The 18149-nt window shown below is 41.6% G+C and overlaps 2 protein-coding genes across 3 annotated transcripts; both read right to left on the bottom strand.

Annotated features, from left to right (window-relative positions):
- Positions 1-409: 409 nt before the first annotated feature.
- Positions 410-11102, bottom strand: bmi1a (bmi1 polycomb ring finger oncogene 1a). Of its 2 annotated transcripts, none has more exons than XM_019268499.2 (10): positions 10857-11102; positions 6085-6217; positions 5727-5823; positions 5050-5105; positions 4386-4433; positions 4085-4193; positions 3298-3337; positions 2916-3014; positions 2632-2712; positions 410-1781 (listed from the first exon to the last, which is right to left on the bottom strand). In XM_019268499.2, exons 1-10 carry the CDS (start codon positions 10863-10865, stop codon positions 1404-1406), a joined length of 1050 nt encoding a protein of 349 aa, XP_019124044.1. In that variant the 5' UTR covers positions 10866-11102; the 3' UTR covers positions 410-1403. The 2 variants fall into 2 exon arrangements, with proteins under 2 accessions (XP_019124044.1, XP_019124045.1); XM_019268500.2 differs by lacking the exon at positions 10857-11102 and adding an exon at positions 9925-10516.
- Positions 11103-11578: 476 nt separating this feature from the next.
- commd3 (COMM domain containing 3) lies at positions 11579-15948 on the bottom strand. The gene is made up of 8 exons (XM_027274266.1): positions 15577-15948; positions 14476-14587; positions 13563-13626; positions 13420-13454; positions 12670-12730; positions 12538-12594; positions 12367-12420; positions 11579-11813 (listed from the first exon to the last, which is right to left on the bottom strand). The coding sequence occupies exons 1-8, from the start codon at positions 15713-15715 to the stop codon at positions 11754-11756; spliced, it is 582 nt and encodes a 193-aa protein (XP_027130067.1). The 5' UTR covers positions 15716-15948; the 3' UTR covers positions 11579-11753.
- Between the last annotated feature and the right edge of the window lie 2201 nt (positions 15949-18149).

The raw sequence follows: 18149 nt of genomic DNA, 5'->3' as shown, positions 1-18149 counted from the left end.
ATATCTTTGTAACACCCAGCAGGCCTAGAAAATGTGACGGGTTCAAAAAGAGCAATTAAGACTACACGTCTACACAGAAAAAAATTAAATATATAACTAATTCTCCATTCAAAGCGCTACATTTCAGTGCAGTAAAATGCAATAAGGCTTAAGGTGATCAATCATCAACATGCACACACACACAAATAAAACATTTAAAAGGTTTCCATCTTAATTGGATGCATTCAGAAACCTGATTTGATCACCAGGCCAGATCTCCTCCTGCTCCGTGCTGGCCTCCTTAACTCAGTTAACTCACATCTGACGCTTTGTATTCTCCCTTTATTTGGTTTGGTTCATGCAGAGCAGAAGTCTGACTGATGAGCCACCGTCACAAAAAAAAAAAAAAAAAAAAAAAGTAATAGGCTTGTTTCCATAAGTGTAAAATGTTTTTTTTATTTAGATGTTTTATACTGTGCAACAGTAACAATACGATAAGTTGTCCATACAATCGAGCGATACAAATACGGAAAACACGGGAGACATCAAAACATCATGTCATTGAGCATGAAATGGAGCTGAACAGGAGCCCAAGTCATTCCCTCAGAACAAAGGGGAATAAGAGAATAACATCATCGCTGATTAAATATGCATTTTGTTTCTATTTACACGTGGATTCTCTGAAACTGCTTATAACGTGTCAAAGCAATCCGATTCCACTGCAGCTACAAGAAACTGTTTTTGTTTTTTCCAGTAAAAGGCAATTTTAAAGTCGATTTTTTATTTCCCTCCAGAGGCATTTATTTTTCCCGTGAAGCCAGCAGAGCCTATTTTCATTTCGCCGGAACAAAAATAAAAAATAAAAAAAATATATCGACGTTTCAAAACCCGCAATTATGAAACATGTGGGGGTAAACACGCAGAACCCTCTTTCATAAAAAAAACAAAAAAAAACAGAAGTGTTATCATGAGCATGCATGTTTAAACTGACAGTTTCAAAAATATCCCAACACACATGAAGTAATCATGATGAACACGTTTCATCTGGGGAGAAAAAAAAAAGGAAATATAAAAGTATCTTCAGTCACTTTCGTAAAATAAAGATGCAGCTTTAAAAAGGGGATAAATGCTTGTCCATCTGTCCAACTTTCCTTTTTTTTTTTGTCAACATCAAAATCTGCTTAAAAAATTCCAACTCCACCTCGACCTCCTCATTCCTTTTATTTTGAAATGTCTCTGATTCCACTACGTTTAAACTTACATATGATGCCATAATATTTAGAACAACAAAATGGAGAGAGAGAGAGAGAGAGAGAGAAAGAGAGATAACATTGTCTACACAATGGAACTACGTTGGCATGAAAACAGTATTAGCTGAGCGGGAGTCTGGCGTTGGCTGGTCCGGTTCGGTCCGGAGCCCCGCGTCATCCGGAGGAGGTCGACGAGCCGTTCAGGGACACCTTCCGGGGCTTGTTGCCGCTGCTGCTGCCGCTGCCGAACTGAGTGAAGGGCCGACTCGGGGTCGGAGGGGCCGCTGCTGCTGCTGCTGCTGCTGCCGGGGTCCCGTTGACGTTATTGGGGCCGTGGGGGAGCTGCGGGTGCGGGGACTGCGCAGGCGTGCCGGGGCTCGGCAGCGACGAGGACGTGGACGGAGCCCCGGCGGGACTTCCGGCTTTGTCGCTGGCAGAGTCGCTCTCTGGACCGGATCTGCTCGCGCTGTTCTGGCCCTCCTGCTGCGCGTGGCTCACCTTCATCTTCTTACAGTTGGGTCGGACTCTGTACTTGAGCGGCAAAGGGCCATTCTGTGGAGGAGGGATGAACAAAGACACCATTAAATACTGTAACATGTTGGATAAAAAACAAACACAGAACAGGAATAAACTAAAAAAATAAACCAACTTTAACATATGGCACATTGTCTCCACACTATAGGTTTTAAAGCAGCCCAATTCAGTGGAAACCTTCTTTCCACTCACAACAAATAAACATACGGTCATCATTTTCAAAATAAAATGGCATGTCAAACACTTTTAAACGTCCCCAAAAATATTCTAAAGCACAGATGGAGCACTTCTCCACATTTTTCTTACAAACAAGAATAAATACATTTTCAGCTCGGCTGTATCTTTAAACATGTGGGCCTGTTAGGAAATTTGGAAATGCATTAAAAAAAGAAATATTGTCTGAGCTAGACCCTTCCCCATCCCACAGCATCTATCAGTCTGTTTTAGGTTTTTAAAACAATAAAAATGAAAAAATATATATCGATATTTTGGAAACTGACCACATTATTGTTACAACATATGGGTGGAAATCCATATTATTATTTTTTCTGTGCAGCCTTACATCTTGTTATATTTGGTGGTTTGAAAACTATGATCTTTAATTTATTCATTAGTGAAGTTAGAATCTAAATATATTAACTTCATCAGCACTGGATGTAAACACTGATTTTTAAAAAATATATATATAAATCACAATGTGTTTAAATTTAATGTCCAGCTGGTGATAGTGGAGACGTAATGGCAAAATTTATCTGACAATATGTGACTTAAAAAGATCAATACTTTCATATATTCTCTCCATAAACTGGGCAAAATAAGAACATTTAGGATTTACAACTGTTAGTCACACAACATAAATGTCTCTTACTCTTCTCCATGTGTAGATATATGCTATATCCATTAACGTGTAGTAATCTTTCAGGGGTTCGTCTTCATACATGACTTCAACCTAGAGAGAGAGAATAAAAGAAAAGGCACGTGTTTTAATTTTAATAGAACCATTAATAAAAGTAAAATATATTGGCAGCAAGATGAAATCAGAATCATGATATCAAAATTCACTTGGGACACAAGGAATAATATTAAAAGTAGTTTAAATGTCGTGTCATTCCAAAAATGAAAGGAACAAATAGTCGGGGAATGGATAAAGACCTGGTAGGTGCTCGGGATGTCCATTTTGCTGCGCAGAAACTTCCTCAGATGCATGACTGTCATGGCTGCTGGACACTGCAGGTACCTCTTGTTGGCCACCTGCAGATCAAGTATTCCAAACTTATACACATATACTATACATGCATTATTATACACAATATGTCTGTATAGAGATGCATCTCAAAGATTCTTCTGGTCCACCTTAAAAAACAGGAAAATACTTTGCTTACAATGTGGTAGTTGCATGAGGGAAAACAATGCATGGTTAAATGAATGGATTTCACAACAGAGGTGGAAAATTAAATATTCATAACTTGACATGGAGTCTGATTTTGTTCTAAAGGATGTAAACAAGAAAACAATAATGCTGTTGTTCCAATACCTGATCTTTAGACGGCTTATCCTCCACTCCACCTCCCAATCTGTACACAATGAAACCAAGAGTAAATATTAACAACTTTACAGCCCTGTGATATTCATATTGTAATATTTTTATATGCCAACATCTATACCCAATAATAAAAAAAAGCTTTTATCTAGAAGACACGATATTTAAAAAAAATCCACTTTAATAAAAATACACTTTCATTTTTCTTTTTTTCCTCCCTCAAATATTAGTGTTTTTTTTTCAGTACATGTAACTTAATACTTAAGTTCAAAGCTCAGAAGGCTTTATATGTTTATATAACATTGCGAGCAATCCAGGAAGACTGTCACTGCCTGAAACAAAACGTAAAATAGGATAATAATAATAATAATAATCTCTTGAAATAATTTGATTAAGCTGTAGGAGACAATACATTAAATATTTATTAGTCATGTCCTTAAAAATAATAAGTGATATCCAAAAACAATAATTGGAAAAAAGCCAACTTCTTAACCTGAGGAGAACTCAAGCAGCATATCTCAGATTTAAGGAGGACATGGCTGTGTACATGTTGTTACGTTTCTATATGCTAGACAGCAGGAGGACTAAACATGAATGATAAAAGGTTTTCTGATGCAGGACAGCAGAGTAACTGACAGATCCAGGAGCACTTCAGGTCACACTGATCTAATCTGCGATAATAAGTCTTTCATATCTGAACAAAATCGGACAGAACACAAAAATATTAACAAACAATGCTGCAACAATACATCTGAAACCACAATAAAACTGCAAAGCGTACCTGGTCTGATCAAAGAACTCGATAGAGAGGCTGATGATCTCGTCATCTGTGATTATTCTCTTGTCCTCGTCGGCCACTTCGCCGCGATCCTCATTGGATCCATTAGAAGCTAAAGAAAAAAAAACAACAAAACAAATTGATTAATATTTTTGAACCAAATTTTCTGGCTTTTCATCCAAGTTATATTTGAAATTTCAAAACGTATAGAAAGTGTAAAGTCTTCCATTGTATCCTAACTTTAGGAGATTTCCTCTTCACTGTAGTTAATAACAAATTCACATATACACGCTTTATAACTCACCATCTACTGGATGCTCTGCGTAAAAGTCTCTCCTCCTCTTCATTTCATCTGAGGACATTCAAGAAGACGAGCAATTACAAGTCTGGTCACTTTCACTCGTGAAATATAAAATGTAGCTCTGGTACATTTCTCTTCAAATCGCATTATAATATAACAGACACAACAATTCACAAAATGACGGTTTGCTTTGATACATTACATTATGTATTATTTATTTCCAGAATCTCTTTTTTAAAAATAACATTTGACCTTATAGGAGTGTATGTGATACAATACGAGACTGGGCATTGAAACAGCCAGTTTGCTCAACAGCATGTACACAATAACACCAGGCAAAAGCAGCACTTGAAATAACAGAAACACCCAAATGTGATGATGATATCAGTAGATATGATCTCAGTTCAGCAACCACAGCGCCGCTATTCTAACAAAGAACATTTAGAAAAACACTGAAAAACAAAACATGTTCATATCACGAGAGCTTGTTTTGAGGTTGAGTGATAAGAAATGTATATTCTTGTTCCTTTGCCTTTAATCATGCAGCAGTGGTAATACGGTTGTTGTGCTGTCACATTTCAGCGGACTGAGTGTGGATGAAGCAGCTGATCAAGAAAGTATGCAAATGCATCATGAGTCGGAGTGAAAGGAAACACGTTGCTCTTACTTTTGAAGAGGCCAGGGACCAGTTTGTACACGATGTCCTGAAGAGTTTTGTCAGATCTTAAGACAGGAAAAGAAACTTCAGTCAAGTCATTGAGATACTGGAATTCTGCACATTTCCACTTAAAACTAGAAAAACAACTGATACAGCTGGTTAAATCATTCCTGTTCAATAAAGCCTGTGGAGAAGGAAATGGGTGACAGCTCAAGACTGAAAAGCACACTTTCACATTCCTCAAACATAATTTTACAGCACATATACAGCCTGTATGCAACACACAAACACTCTGAGATTCACAGCTGTGAGGAAATCTCAAATACATTATTACGGCAGTCTGTAAGTGTTCCTTATGGCTGGATATCTTAAACCAGTTTCAGACTGATCCAGCTACTCTGATAGGGAAACAAAGGGGAAAACCACTAAAAGACAAGAAACAGGAAACAAAGAGTGTTCAAACTATTGTTGTAGCTGCTTAAAATTACCAATACATAAGAATAAACTCTTGATTTATTAGAAATAAACTAAAAGGTGCAGCACTTTAACCCATGCTGAGGCACAAAAGAGTTTGTGCACTCTGTAAGGCGCCTCAAAGAAAAAAAATCCTTTGCCTAAAAAGTGAATGAAATCTATATTTTAAAGATGCAGAATATGGCAGACAATCCAATAACCGCAGTTCTCACCTAATGTTGAGCAGAGGCTTGGTTTTATGCACTTGTACATCACAGATGGGACAGTATTTGCTGGTTTCCAGGTAGCGCACAATGCACATCTTGCAAACTGCAAACCATTGAAAAAGAAACAAAAAAATAAGTATTAGATGTCATCTTAAAAAGGATATCCTGAATCTGAATTTGTACAGGTGAAATCTGGTTTAAGGACATCAACACTGCAGCTGGGAACAGTTTAAATCAAAGTGTATGTGCAGGGAGACGTTTAAGAAAAGATCCTGTAGGCTATAACCCGCTGCAACATATTTTCTCACAGTCACTAGTGTTCACATTTCCCCTTGGCGACAGAGATTGTGTTCAGTTTGCTCACATGAGTGGAGACATTCGATGATGGTCGTCGCGTCGATGAAATATCCTCCGCACAGGACGCACATGAGGTGAGGGTTGAGCTCGGTGATCTTTATCCTGGTCGTCCGATGCATGTTGAAAAAGGAAGAACAATCCTGCGGTGGAGAGAAAAAAAACAAAGCGCGCAGGAGGCATCAGAGAGGCTGTGGGTTTCTTTTACAACGCAGACCATTTGGAGAAGAAATAAAAAAATAAATAAAAAAAGAGAGAGCTGCTGTTTGTTTGACTTGTGTTAAAGCAACATCATCATTTATGCTAATCCAACAATAACTGAAAGAAAGGGGAAGGAGCTCCGGTGGCAGATTGATAGTCATCTGACCGAGGCGCAGTGAATAATCATAAATCAATCACTCCCACGGAGGGATCGATGGAGTTGCGCGCTGCTCTCTCTCTCTCTCTCTCTCTTCGCTTCAATCTTAAATCAGCAGCGGTTTAAACACATGGCGACATGAGAGCAACGGAGCGACTTCAAGTCACAGCAAATACACGAGGGATAAAATTAAAAATAAAAAGCAACCATGGCGCGGAGAAGTCTGGGTTTCATATGGAATATTCATCCAACTCCGATGTTTTAAATCTGTGCGATTAGGACACAAATCGGCACGATGGATCATCACACACTCCACGTCTTTGAAACGCAGCTTTCTTTCAGTTTGCAACCAGACATTCCTATTATATATTTTGGTGGAAAATAATATTATAGGGGCGCCCCAGGGTGAGAGACTAGAGAGAGGGGGGGTGAGATAGGAGATTGGAGACACCCATCCACTGCGTCAGGTGTGCCACACAGGCTTATGGGGAAACCTGAGCGTTTCTATGGCAACTCCTTTTGCTTTTTAGCCCACATGGCTGGTCGCCAGTCACTAGAAGAAGAAAAAAAAAAAAGGCAGGATCTCCAACCCAAAAAAAAAAAACACAACAACAACAACAAGGCTGAGCTCGCCGGTGTGCAGAGCAGCGGGGATAAGGAGAGGACCGGAGGCTCTCTCTCTCTCTCTCTCACTCTCTCCCCAGTCCCTCCGCGTTCACACACAGCCGCTGGACTGCCAGGCTGCCGACAGCACGGCTGCCATTTTGTGGAGGAAAAAAAAAAAATAAAAGCCCGTATCGGTTCAACGGGCTGCGGGGTTTCCTTCGCAAAAGGGTGTTGGGGTGGGTGGGGGGGGGCAAATAAAAAGCGTTTTACTCGAGCTTCCCAAATCTTTACGGACAACACGGGAGAGGACAGAGTGTACGTGTCCAACTCGGGGGGAATAATCTGTGTTTTTCATGGCGTGTGCGCGATAATCAGCACCGTGCAGCACCAACATGGCCAGACAGCAGCGTACTGTGCCGAAGTTGAAGCGCACACTGGATCATACTTATTTATTCTGCGCCACTATCGGCCAAAGTAACACAGGCGCACTTTATTAAACGCCGCCTATACACTTTGTGTCACTTTACCAAAACCCGGTTCGGACAAATCACACAATCTGAACAAGGTGGAATAAAGTCCTCCAGTGCCAAAGTCACAACTTTTCCTGTTTTCTATAATATTTACGAGCTGTGATGGCGAAGAAAAAAGCTGGAGAACAATAATCCAACCCGGTGCGTATTAATAAAAACTGAGGTGTTGTGAGCATCAGGACGCGTTTAACTGTCATCTGAACAAGTCAAAGCATCGTTAAAAGTCTAAGTGTCGCCAACAGACTGGACACGAGGAGGTGATCCTCTTTAAAAACAAACTGTCAGCCAGCCTGTCCAACTCTGAACCCACACTGTTACTTCATGGAGCCACAGCCGGCACCATGCCCGGGTCCCGGCCGGTTCCAGTGCTCCAATCAACCTCTCCTGGCCGTCTCTGTACAGACAACAGACAAGTTTGGAGAGCGGCTCCTGCTCGAAGGATACCTCACACACATGGCTAGTGATGGATAACGTCTACATATGAGTAAAAAGGGGGAGCCTGTTGCGCCAATAATCGATTGGCTGGTGTTTGGACAACTGCTCTGTTTCTCTCCGCCCTGTGGGAGCTGCGTGGACTCCAAAAAGAAGGAGATCCAAAAAAAAAAAAGTGAAGAAGTTCATTCAGGCTGGGAACGAAAGGCTGCTAAATGGCTGCATGCACAAAGCAACAAACACTGGACTGAATCAAGTCTGCTTTTAGATCCTCATTATGGATCCACGCATAAATACAGAAACACCGAGCGTACAGAGAAGATGTGGCACATACATACCTCATATATTCTTTTGATATAAAAGAGCCAGCTTTAATTGTGAAGTCGGTGTTCATAACACAACAATTAATTGATAACAGCCAGGCTACTGAATGTTTAATTGTCTCAATAAAGCGGCAACAAATGGAGAGATTTTCCCTTTGGTTCTCGCAGTGACCCAAAGTCGTGCCAACCTCATTTATTCCCAAACGAGACCAGGTCCTCTAGTAAAGGTTCCCCTTGCATGTAAATCAACAGCAGCTGGAAATAACCCAATTAAAATCGGCAATGGGGGCAAAAAAAAAAAAAAAAAAAAACAAGACTCATATTAACCGCTGTCAGTCAATTAAGAAAAAAGCTTGAAATGAAGAGCTGGAGATTCCTAATGGACCACATGGCTGAAACTTATTAAAGTCAAAGCCAAACATGGAGAGCTTAACTTTCATTTTGGCGTGTTGAATTGTGTCTTATCTCACACCCAAAAAGCCTTCCAGTCTGTCCGGCTACATTATCTCATCTATACGCAGACGGTGTGAGCCTGTCAAACCTGTGAACCCGAGCCGCGTGAAAACACGTTCATTTTAACCCATTACGCACAGCCCCAGACCCTCCAACAGCATTCATGAGTAAAATGATAATTTTTTTTATCCCCCCCCTCCTCCTCCCCAAGAGGCAGAAGCCCGCCTGGCTCATGTCTGTCTGTTCTGTATCACCACATTCAGAGGCACACAGTGTGCCAGCAATTCACCGCATGAGGATGAAAATCTGGAAATCCATAACGAGTCCAAATGTCAACAAAACAAACAGTCCACGCTGGCCAAAGCTCGTAAGAAATAAAGTAAGTTTACGGATCATTTGTCTGCTTGCGAGACACAACCAGTCTTTTGTATCCTGGCCGACGTGTCGCCTACAGTTTTTCCAAATTTCTCTTAAACCCAATCATCCTTCTTAATTAAGATAATTATACACCGAGAGATAAACAGCCACAGAGCGTGATTAACGAGGATCCAAGTGTTCACCGAGCAGCAGTCATGAAACATTTATGCACAATTGAAATGGTTTGCCTCCTTGTCACGTTTATGGGAGCAATCCAAGTTAAGTTAATAAATCCAACATTTGGTCACATACACCCCAAAACACCACACGATCGTGTTCACAACACCCCAAACATCCTAATTCTATAAAATAAAGTGGCTGTGTGGAAATATGGGCGCAGAAGGAGCGTTTGGAGCACTTGCTCCTGTTAACATCTCAGCCAACACAGCCTGGTTCGCCTGAGATCTCCCACTTTACATAAATCCAAACGACACAAGGCAAAACCCAACCGTGATCAACTTATACGGACACGTTACCAAACACTAGATCGTGCAACAGCCGGTGTGCGTGAATCTTAAATCGCGTTTGTGCCCGAGCGGGGAACATCTTTTGCAAAAAAAAAAAAAGTGGTGCGCAGACACACACGGAGCTCCACGTCGGTGATCGCTGCAGCCACCGTTCAAAGCTCCACATCCACCGCTGGATCGCTACGTAGAAAAAACACAAAAGCACCGAGTCCAAACGTCGCCTTCTGCCCCCGTTAGTTAGAGACGATATCGAATAAGACATACCTGGTGGCTCGGCTGGGAATCGGTGGGTCTTGAGGCGAATAGACAATGAAAGTTGGGAGGCGATCAGCAGAAAATGAATAGGAGCCGAGCCGCCATCTTGAAGCAGGCTGCAGACGCTGTCAGTGGCGGAGAGCGCACGGCGGACCGGAGCGCATTTCAGATGTGCGAATAAAAACTCCTCGTTTCCTCGCCGCTTGCGCGCTCCGTGCGTATCCGATCCGCGGCTTCAAAAGAACACAGTCCTCCGGCTTCGGCTCGGTAAGGCTCCCACTTCGGCACCGATAACTTTGCCTCCAAAAGATCCGCTTCACCCCCAGTAAAATGCAGCAGTGTGTGTGTGCTCCGTGGAAACTGACACCGTCCCCAAAATGGCTTGTAGTTCGACCGCCCCGCTTTGGTCACGTGGTCTCGTTGCTTAAGGGTGCCTTGGAATTACTGTCGGTGTACGCTGTTTCTACTAATCTACGCATGATGTGAAATAACACACGAAACACACACATGTACACTTGATTAGCCTTTTAAAACACCGAATCGCAGAAAGAACCGAGCGGTTTGCGCAGTTTCTGGAGCTGAAATGACACCAAGCAACTGCTTTAAGGACGCATAAAAATGAGCCTGTACTGTCGGTGCATTCTGCTCTTTCTGATGTATGACGCATGATTTAAAATAACACATAATGGGGCTGCACATTCATCCAGTTTGATAAACTGCGACGTGATACACTTTGCGCATGAAAAGGCGCAATCTACGCACTTTGGCTCAATTGTCTCTGTGATTAGGGACGTCTAGAAAGTAGGCTACTGATGGTGTTCCCTCGTCTTGTGTGATGTTAAAAATAACTGCAGCTCACTAACACACGTTCACGTCGTTTCGAGCGTCAAAATCCACTCAGTAGAAACATGTGTTCAAATGGAGAACAAAGCGGTTGTTACCTTTTTCATCTCAGTCCAACGTCGCTTTTAAGAAGAAGAAGGAAAAAAAAAGACCCACGCACTTGTGTTAAAATACGTCCGTGTGACAAATGGCTCTGGTGTCAAACCTTTGTCATACGCTGTCCTGACATCTGCAAGAAAAAAAAAAAAAAAAAAAAGCGCAACTTCCACTTGATGAATTGGAGTCTTTATCCCTCAGCCAGCGCCGCAGAATGTGAAGGCATCTCGGATGTTTATGGAATCTGAGCCGCTGTGGTGCTTCAGCTGAGGAGCTTTGAACTTTCAGCTGAGGTGGTGGATGCAGACAAGCTTAACAAAAAAAAAAAAAAAAAAGGTGGGGACCAAAATTCTTACAGAGCAGTATAGTTTGAAAAGTTCTAGATCTCTACAAGTTAGTAGACTTATATATAAATAGCTCCCCATCAGCTCCAGAAAAAGCTGGACTGATCCTCTTGTTACAACAAATGCTGCAGGAAAGAAAATACACTGCTGTCATGCAACTATGGCAAAAATCCTATTCAGGCTGGTTAAGAGTTGACAAAACACATGCCTACCAGTCACTTCACTGGCTCTAAATTCAAACTGAATGTTTCAGTGCTGCAATAATGTCGAACACAAGTCTGATTATTAAAATATTCTCCCCACCAAATTTCTTCCAAAAGACAAGAAACTGAATCTGGATCGGTTTGAGCACGACGTGAAATTATTCAAAGCACAAGGTGGTTTTTATTTGTTTTTTTTGTTGTTTTATTGAAACATAAGTTGGGATGATAATATGTCACAGTCACACACGTCACGTCAATGTCAGGTACAAAAAGGAGCTATAAAAGAGACGAGCAATGCCGCTGGAAGCTGCTGAAGTTCAGTGCTTTGTGGTGAGGAAACAGGACACCGGCATCACATCTGACTGGCTTTCTCCACACTCTTGGCAGCGTCTTTGAGCTTTCCCACCAAATCCTGAAAACAAGCGACCATTGATCAATTTGAACAGGAACTAAAAGCGATCAGGGTGTAAAATATCATTTGGAGGAAAAAATAAGCATATTTACGGTATGAATTATACACTTAAAAATAAAAATCATGTATGCCAATGGGATTTTTCAGTCAGCTGAATTACATCAGGCTCCGGAGAATCTGATTGCACATTTAAATACAGGTGGAGAGCATCAAACAGCCGAGGTCATATCTTATAAAGGCTTCCGCGATGACACATAACGTTAAGATCATAATAACCTAATGCATCATCGCTAATATAATCCATCGGCTTCTGTGGCTTCCATTTATTTTAGATTTCAAGGTTTGAGAATCCCCTTCATGTGCAGAAAAATCCACAAAACCGCGCAGATGTGATGACGCGTTTTATTTGAAAGTTCTCCTGTTTTCAGTGGGGGGAAACTACCCTGCAGCAATCAGCTTAAAAAGAGGAAGATGAATGTGGTGCAAAACCTGCAGTAAAAATGACACAAGTTCATTAAAAGGCAGCACACAAGGAACTAAATCCTTCCCCTACCTGTAGCTGTTCCATTGTGCAGGTGAAGTTGATATCTTCCGAGGATCCTTCATTCTAACAAAAAAAAAAAAAGGAACAAACACGATCATTGTTTTACGCACAGAAAACACAGCATGCACAAACCAGAAAAACACCTGCAAGTGAAGGCATAAAAATATGTCCGAGCCTTACCTCACTTTTCAGTGAAATCGAGTAGAAAGGCTCGTTGACCTTATCGACCTGAGCGTTCTGTAGACGACACGGGATTTGAGTTTGACGCAAGAAAGGATGCAACAATGAAAACAACTCATTTTTTGAAGTTACCTTCATGTGGTATTGGAGACGCCAGGACACGTCGTTAATCTGAGCTGGACGTCTTCCTATGCTGGAAGAGGATGACAGAAAAGATATTGTTGCAACAAAAGGAGAGATAAAGCAGCGAACTCAAGAGGAGAGGACGTTTATCTTCATGAGCCGACAATAATCTGAGGATGCTGCTTGCTGCAGGCATCAAAAGCGGAGATGTGTTCTCAAACAACTCTCTCAATAAGTGACAGATTATTTAAAAATCACACGTCCCCAAAGTTTTGTGCACCACAAAACGTTTGTGGGTGATTCAAAAGACTTTTCGTGTTTTCTAGAATTGACAGTTTGTTTCCACACAATGTGGCTCTGTCACAAAGGGAGTTAGTTTCTGGCGCGTCATAAAGCACCATTTACATTGCAATTAATCACACTCCTTGACCTTTTCGTCCTGACACGCAAAATACTCTCTCCGTTCCCCCCCACTGGGCTGAGCAACAACTTGCCCTCGATTTCGGTGCAAAAGATTGTTGATATTCACTTTGGTTTGATCCGTGTGTATTTTCCACGTCTAATGTCTTGGGAAAGTGGCGTGGAGTGGATTAAATATAGAAAATAAACATCAGTTTGATGATCCATCGGTGAGTAAAATCAGTTCAGTTTTAATCCTCGCAGTTTTAAAGAAAACAAACAAACAAGAAGTCTGAGTAAAACTTTTCCACGTAAAAATAACACCCACAAATCCCCCCAGCCCTGACAGCTGAGGCTTACCTCGCTAACAGACATTCCAGTTCTTTTTTATGTTTCTGCAAAACAAAACATGCAGCAATGAGTTATGGCCACAGTTACAAGACTTACATGACAAAAAAAAAAAAAACTTGTTTGAATAAATGCAGCAATGTTTGAACTGTCACCTGGTGTGTGCTATAGAATATTTCTATTCTCTCTGCACTGAATGTGAGCTCTTCCAGGCAGGAGCTGTAAGAACAAAACAACACTTTAATAATTAGCAGAGTTCACAAAACTGGGTTTACTTTACAGACTTTTTTTTTTTTAATAGTCATATTTTGGGGCATGTTTACACTGGCATGTTAATTGTAACCCATGCAAGAGTCTGTACTTTAGTCCCATGTAGGCTGAATGTTGATGTAGCAGGTTTAGAAAGTGGAGAAAAAGTTTTTTTGTTTTTTTTTATGAGAGAAGAAAAAGGTGTAAATGATTCCTTGGATATATATTGGTGTTTGTTTGCTGGATGATCACACACATGCCAACTCTGAGCAGAACAACACCTTCACTTCTCTAATTAAAAAAACAAAAATAAAGAAGCTCATATTTAAGGAATGCAGATGATCCGTTCAAACCAGTGTGTCAAATGTCACTATAGTTATTTAATTGATTTGTGGTTCATAAATCTTGCAGACAGTGTTGCTTTCATCCTTGATCCGTGGGAACACAACAAGAACATACTTCATCTCATATAAGACAACAGCATGGTTAATTAACTGGTTTCATCATGATCTCCTGCTAATTACATTGCTTTACAGTTGTTGTTTTTTTGTTGGCTGCTATGTATTATACAGGACATAAGACAACATATCACATCATTTAATGAATTTACTTTTCCCCCCATGCAATCTGTCTCAGCAGGTCACATCCTCACATGCAAACAACATGATTCAGAGCGACATGTTTCCTGTCACACACGCACACTGTGTGATCTGAGAACAATTTTCACAGCCATAAGCAGACGACTAATGAGAATATATTTAGACGCCGAGCAGCTACATGTTACAGGAAACCTTTCTCTCTCCTCTCTCTCTCTCCTACCTTATCGTCGACTTGTCTGCGTTCTGTTTGACCGCCTCAAGGATGAAGGTGGTCGCGGCAGTGTGACACTGTTTGAGCAGGATCTGGTCGATCTGCTTCAGCTCGGGCTGATCTGAAATAGTAAACAAAATAATAATAAGAAGAAAGTATCGCGGTATATTGCAGTTAGAGCATGCATTATTCTCTATGGACCGAACAGACACGTTTGATTGTTATAAATGACGTCGATGGACGATCCATACTCCTGCTCTGCAGATTGACGTGCAGAATGGAAATCAATGTTTGATTTGCATGTGAATGGACCCCTCAGCTGCGTCAGCCAGGGTGGTGTGTGTGTGTGTGTGTGTGTGTGTGTTGGAGGGGGGGTCCTTTGTTTGTTTGTATACGGAACATTTCTTTTTAATAAATAATTCTGCCATTAATAAAAAAAAGGAGGTGGACTGCTGCACAAGTTGGACACCTATGCCAACAAGAGCGAGACAGAGCATGTGCAACTACTGCATGAAGCAAGTTTGCTGTCATTTATTTTATTTATTTTTTGTGCATCATTTAGATTTGCTGCTTAAATCCACAGCTGATCAGAAACACACACACACACACACACACACACACACACACACGCAAACACACATAAAGCGCTGCTGCGTTCAAAGACCAGCTAAGAAGCGGACAAAAGCGAACGATCGGATGTGTATCCATTATCAGTGTTGACTGGTGCTAATTGAAATAGCCTAACACTGTGTTTGTGATATGCTGAGCGGACTCGGTGCCGGTTTAAATGACAAAAGGCACGCAGAGCCGTGTGATTGTGTGACTGCTGCTGCTGAATGTAAAGCAGGCAGCAGAGGACGCGGCTAACATCGCTTTAGCCCCGCGTCTATCCGCGGATCCTCTTCGCCTCGTTAAAGATCTTTGTGTAAACACGGGGGGTGCAAACCGGTTCAGAGTAACTCGCGGCAAGCAGCAGTTAAAAAAAAAAAAAAAACCCGCAAACATCGAGGCAGATCCTCCACGCATGAGACACCACGGTGCAGGGAAACCGGAAGAAGCGGCGGAGACAAAAGCGGCGGTGGGCGGCGGGGGGAAGAGGCGGCAGCTCACCGAGGACTGCCGGGTCGCCTTTGGAGGAGAGCAGGCTCCGGAAAGACACGTCCACCAACACCTGGAAGCTGCTCTGGTCGAAAGAGGACGGGTCGGCTAGGGACTGTAGCCCTCTCTGCACAGACTCAGACAACTCCATTTTGCAAAAGGGGTGACCCACGACACCGGATCACGTGACGGATCAGCTGATGCAGCGTGTGGAGCTGAGAGGAGAGGAGAGGAGCTGTGTGGACAAATCACCAGAGGGTCGTCAAGTAAATGTTTGAGATAGTGCAGCTTTTTGGTGGAGGGCTGGTGTGTGATGGCTGCACCAAAGAGGCTAAAGACAAACATGCGCACTGGATGAATAAAACAAAGAATTAGAGCATGTTCAGATTTAAGGATGTTGGGAACTTTCACCTTCACTGCAATGTGCTGTTTCAGTCACACACACACACAGATCAACCCCATTATTCTCTGCAGCCATGTTCCTCTGTGTGTCTTGGTTTGTGAGCTGTGGTGTATTACCTGGACGCACTGAGTGGCACTCATTTCAAGAATGAAACCAGGAAATAGCCAATGCCACAACACAGGAGATGCAGATGAAATGAAACTAGGGAGATGTTCAAATCAAGAGAATGAATATTTCATATACCCACTGTACAGTGAGCTTCAGCCTTTTTATACTTTAATTTCAAACAGTTCTGCTGATCATTCTTGCACCACTATTAAACCCTGTTCCAGTTAAACTCACCATGTTTCTTTTGAAACCGGCACAATCTTCCTTATTCATGTGTAACATCAAGACCAACAGGTGGAGAGAAAGATAGTATAAAGGATGCACAACATGCAAATATGTACATTGGACTTCTCTAAAGTGAAGGCATGACCTTTTTAATCACCAAAGCATTGTCTGTGCGGGTTTGCTGCACATATCTCTGCACACAGTGCCTGTTAGACTTTAAACTCAGACTCAGTTTGACATGCTTCCTCATGTGAGGCAGTCTTGAGGCAGTCATCAGGTAGAGTGTTGGTGAGCGAGAGTAGGTCACTTCTAAATTTCCATTATGTCAGCTAAAACATGTGTAATCAGTGTGTAATGCAGTCTAGACTTGGAGCCACATGACAACTCACTCTGCAAGGGAAGGAAATTCCCTTTTGAATAAACACACACACACACACACACACAGATTATTAACTGTTGGATTTTCTGCATGCAGAGGTGCTATAGAGGCGCAAATCTGAAACAATCTTTAGGTGTCATGTGGGACACATGTGTATCTGAAGACGTGCAACTTTCAGAGCAGCAGATGAAATCCCCTCTGAGTCAACACTTCTTTTATTTATTGACCTATTTACTTGATTTTTTTTAAAAAATCCATCTGCAAGTTTCTGCGCTGTTGATTTTTTTTTTATGACCAGCAGCAGTTAACGGGTTAAACTTGGGGTGTGAAAAAACAAACTATTTATTGTTTTCAAATGTTGCCTGTCGCTGCGGCATGCACCGCTTTTATATATATATATCACGTACTAATTTTAGGCTGCATCATTTCCCCTCAGCGAGCCCGTCGTCCGCCTGTCGTTCATTATCTCCAAATGAGGAGGGCTGCAGTCTATTGCGCGGCCACACACGCTGCAGCTATCGGAGTGACCTCTGACTCCGCGCTTTGTCCAAAGTCCACTTTGGCTCCGGGTCTGGTTGAGAAATAGATTAGCCTGCGCTCTCTCTCCCTCTCTCCCTGCTGTTTCGTTTTATTCCCTTGATAGACACGTCTCTTATCGCGGTGCGCATCCCACTTCTTTTACATCATATTGCATCATCATAATTTGCCTGCGTCATGAGCCTGACGTCAAACTTGATCCGCTGTTTCTCACTCACACACGCTGCGTAAAAACCGACGTGCTTTCTAATATGTCGCGGTGTACCACGTCAGGCTGATGTATTTACATATGCAGCTTCTTTATCTAATTCCTTCAAAATAAAAGCCTCGCGCAGTTATATAACCTTCAAATCAAATATTAAAAAAACAACACAACCCGAATAAATTATCACTTTTGTATATACAATAATCTCATTGTTTTGTTGCCTAACTCTTTTCAGCTTCACCTTCAGCCTATTGTGTTTAACACGCTGTATAACTGACCACAGGTCAGCGTTTCTCTTTCATTAATGTGCTGCTTCTGTGAATATTTAAACATTAAAGCGCACAGGTTCAGCCTAAACACACGTTTCTACTGTCAGACTAGCGCCAAACTGAGCCTGTATCATCTGTTGGTGAAGACACATTCACTTCTTTATTTTTTTTAAAAACCTCTTCAAGTATTTTGTGACAGTAAAAAAAATAAAAAATAAAAAAAACCCTTACAAAAATCTCTAAATTATTGACAGATGCATGATTTACCCAAATATTCGAGTCAGTTTAACCTGTGACCTCTTGAGGTCAATATGAAAATTGCAAAACTGCAGAGGTGTTTGTATGGAAGTCAAAAGTGCAAAACCGCTCTGATCTCAGTCCAGTGTGATAATTTGATTTTTGTGGCACCTTTAACTTTTCAACTTTAACACCTTATTCGAGTTGTGAGGAAATAAAGTT

The sequence above is a fragment of the Larimichthys crocea genome, chromosome XXIII (genome assembly GCF_000972845.2).
Source record: "Larimichthys crocea isolate SSNF chromosome XXIII, L_crocea_2.0, whole genome shotgun sequence".
NCBI classification, from domain to species: Eukaryota; Metazoa; Chordata; class Actinopteri; family Sciaenidae; genus Larimichthys; species Larimichthys crocea.
Note: the sequence above shows the minus strand (reverse complement) of the source record. Positions and strands in the feature narration are given on the sequence as shown.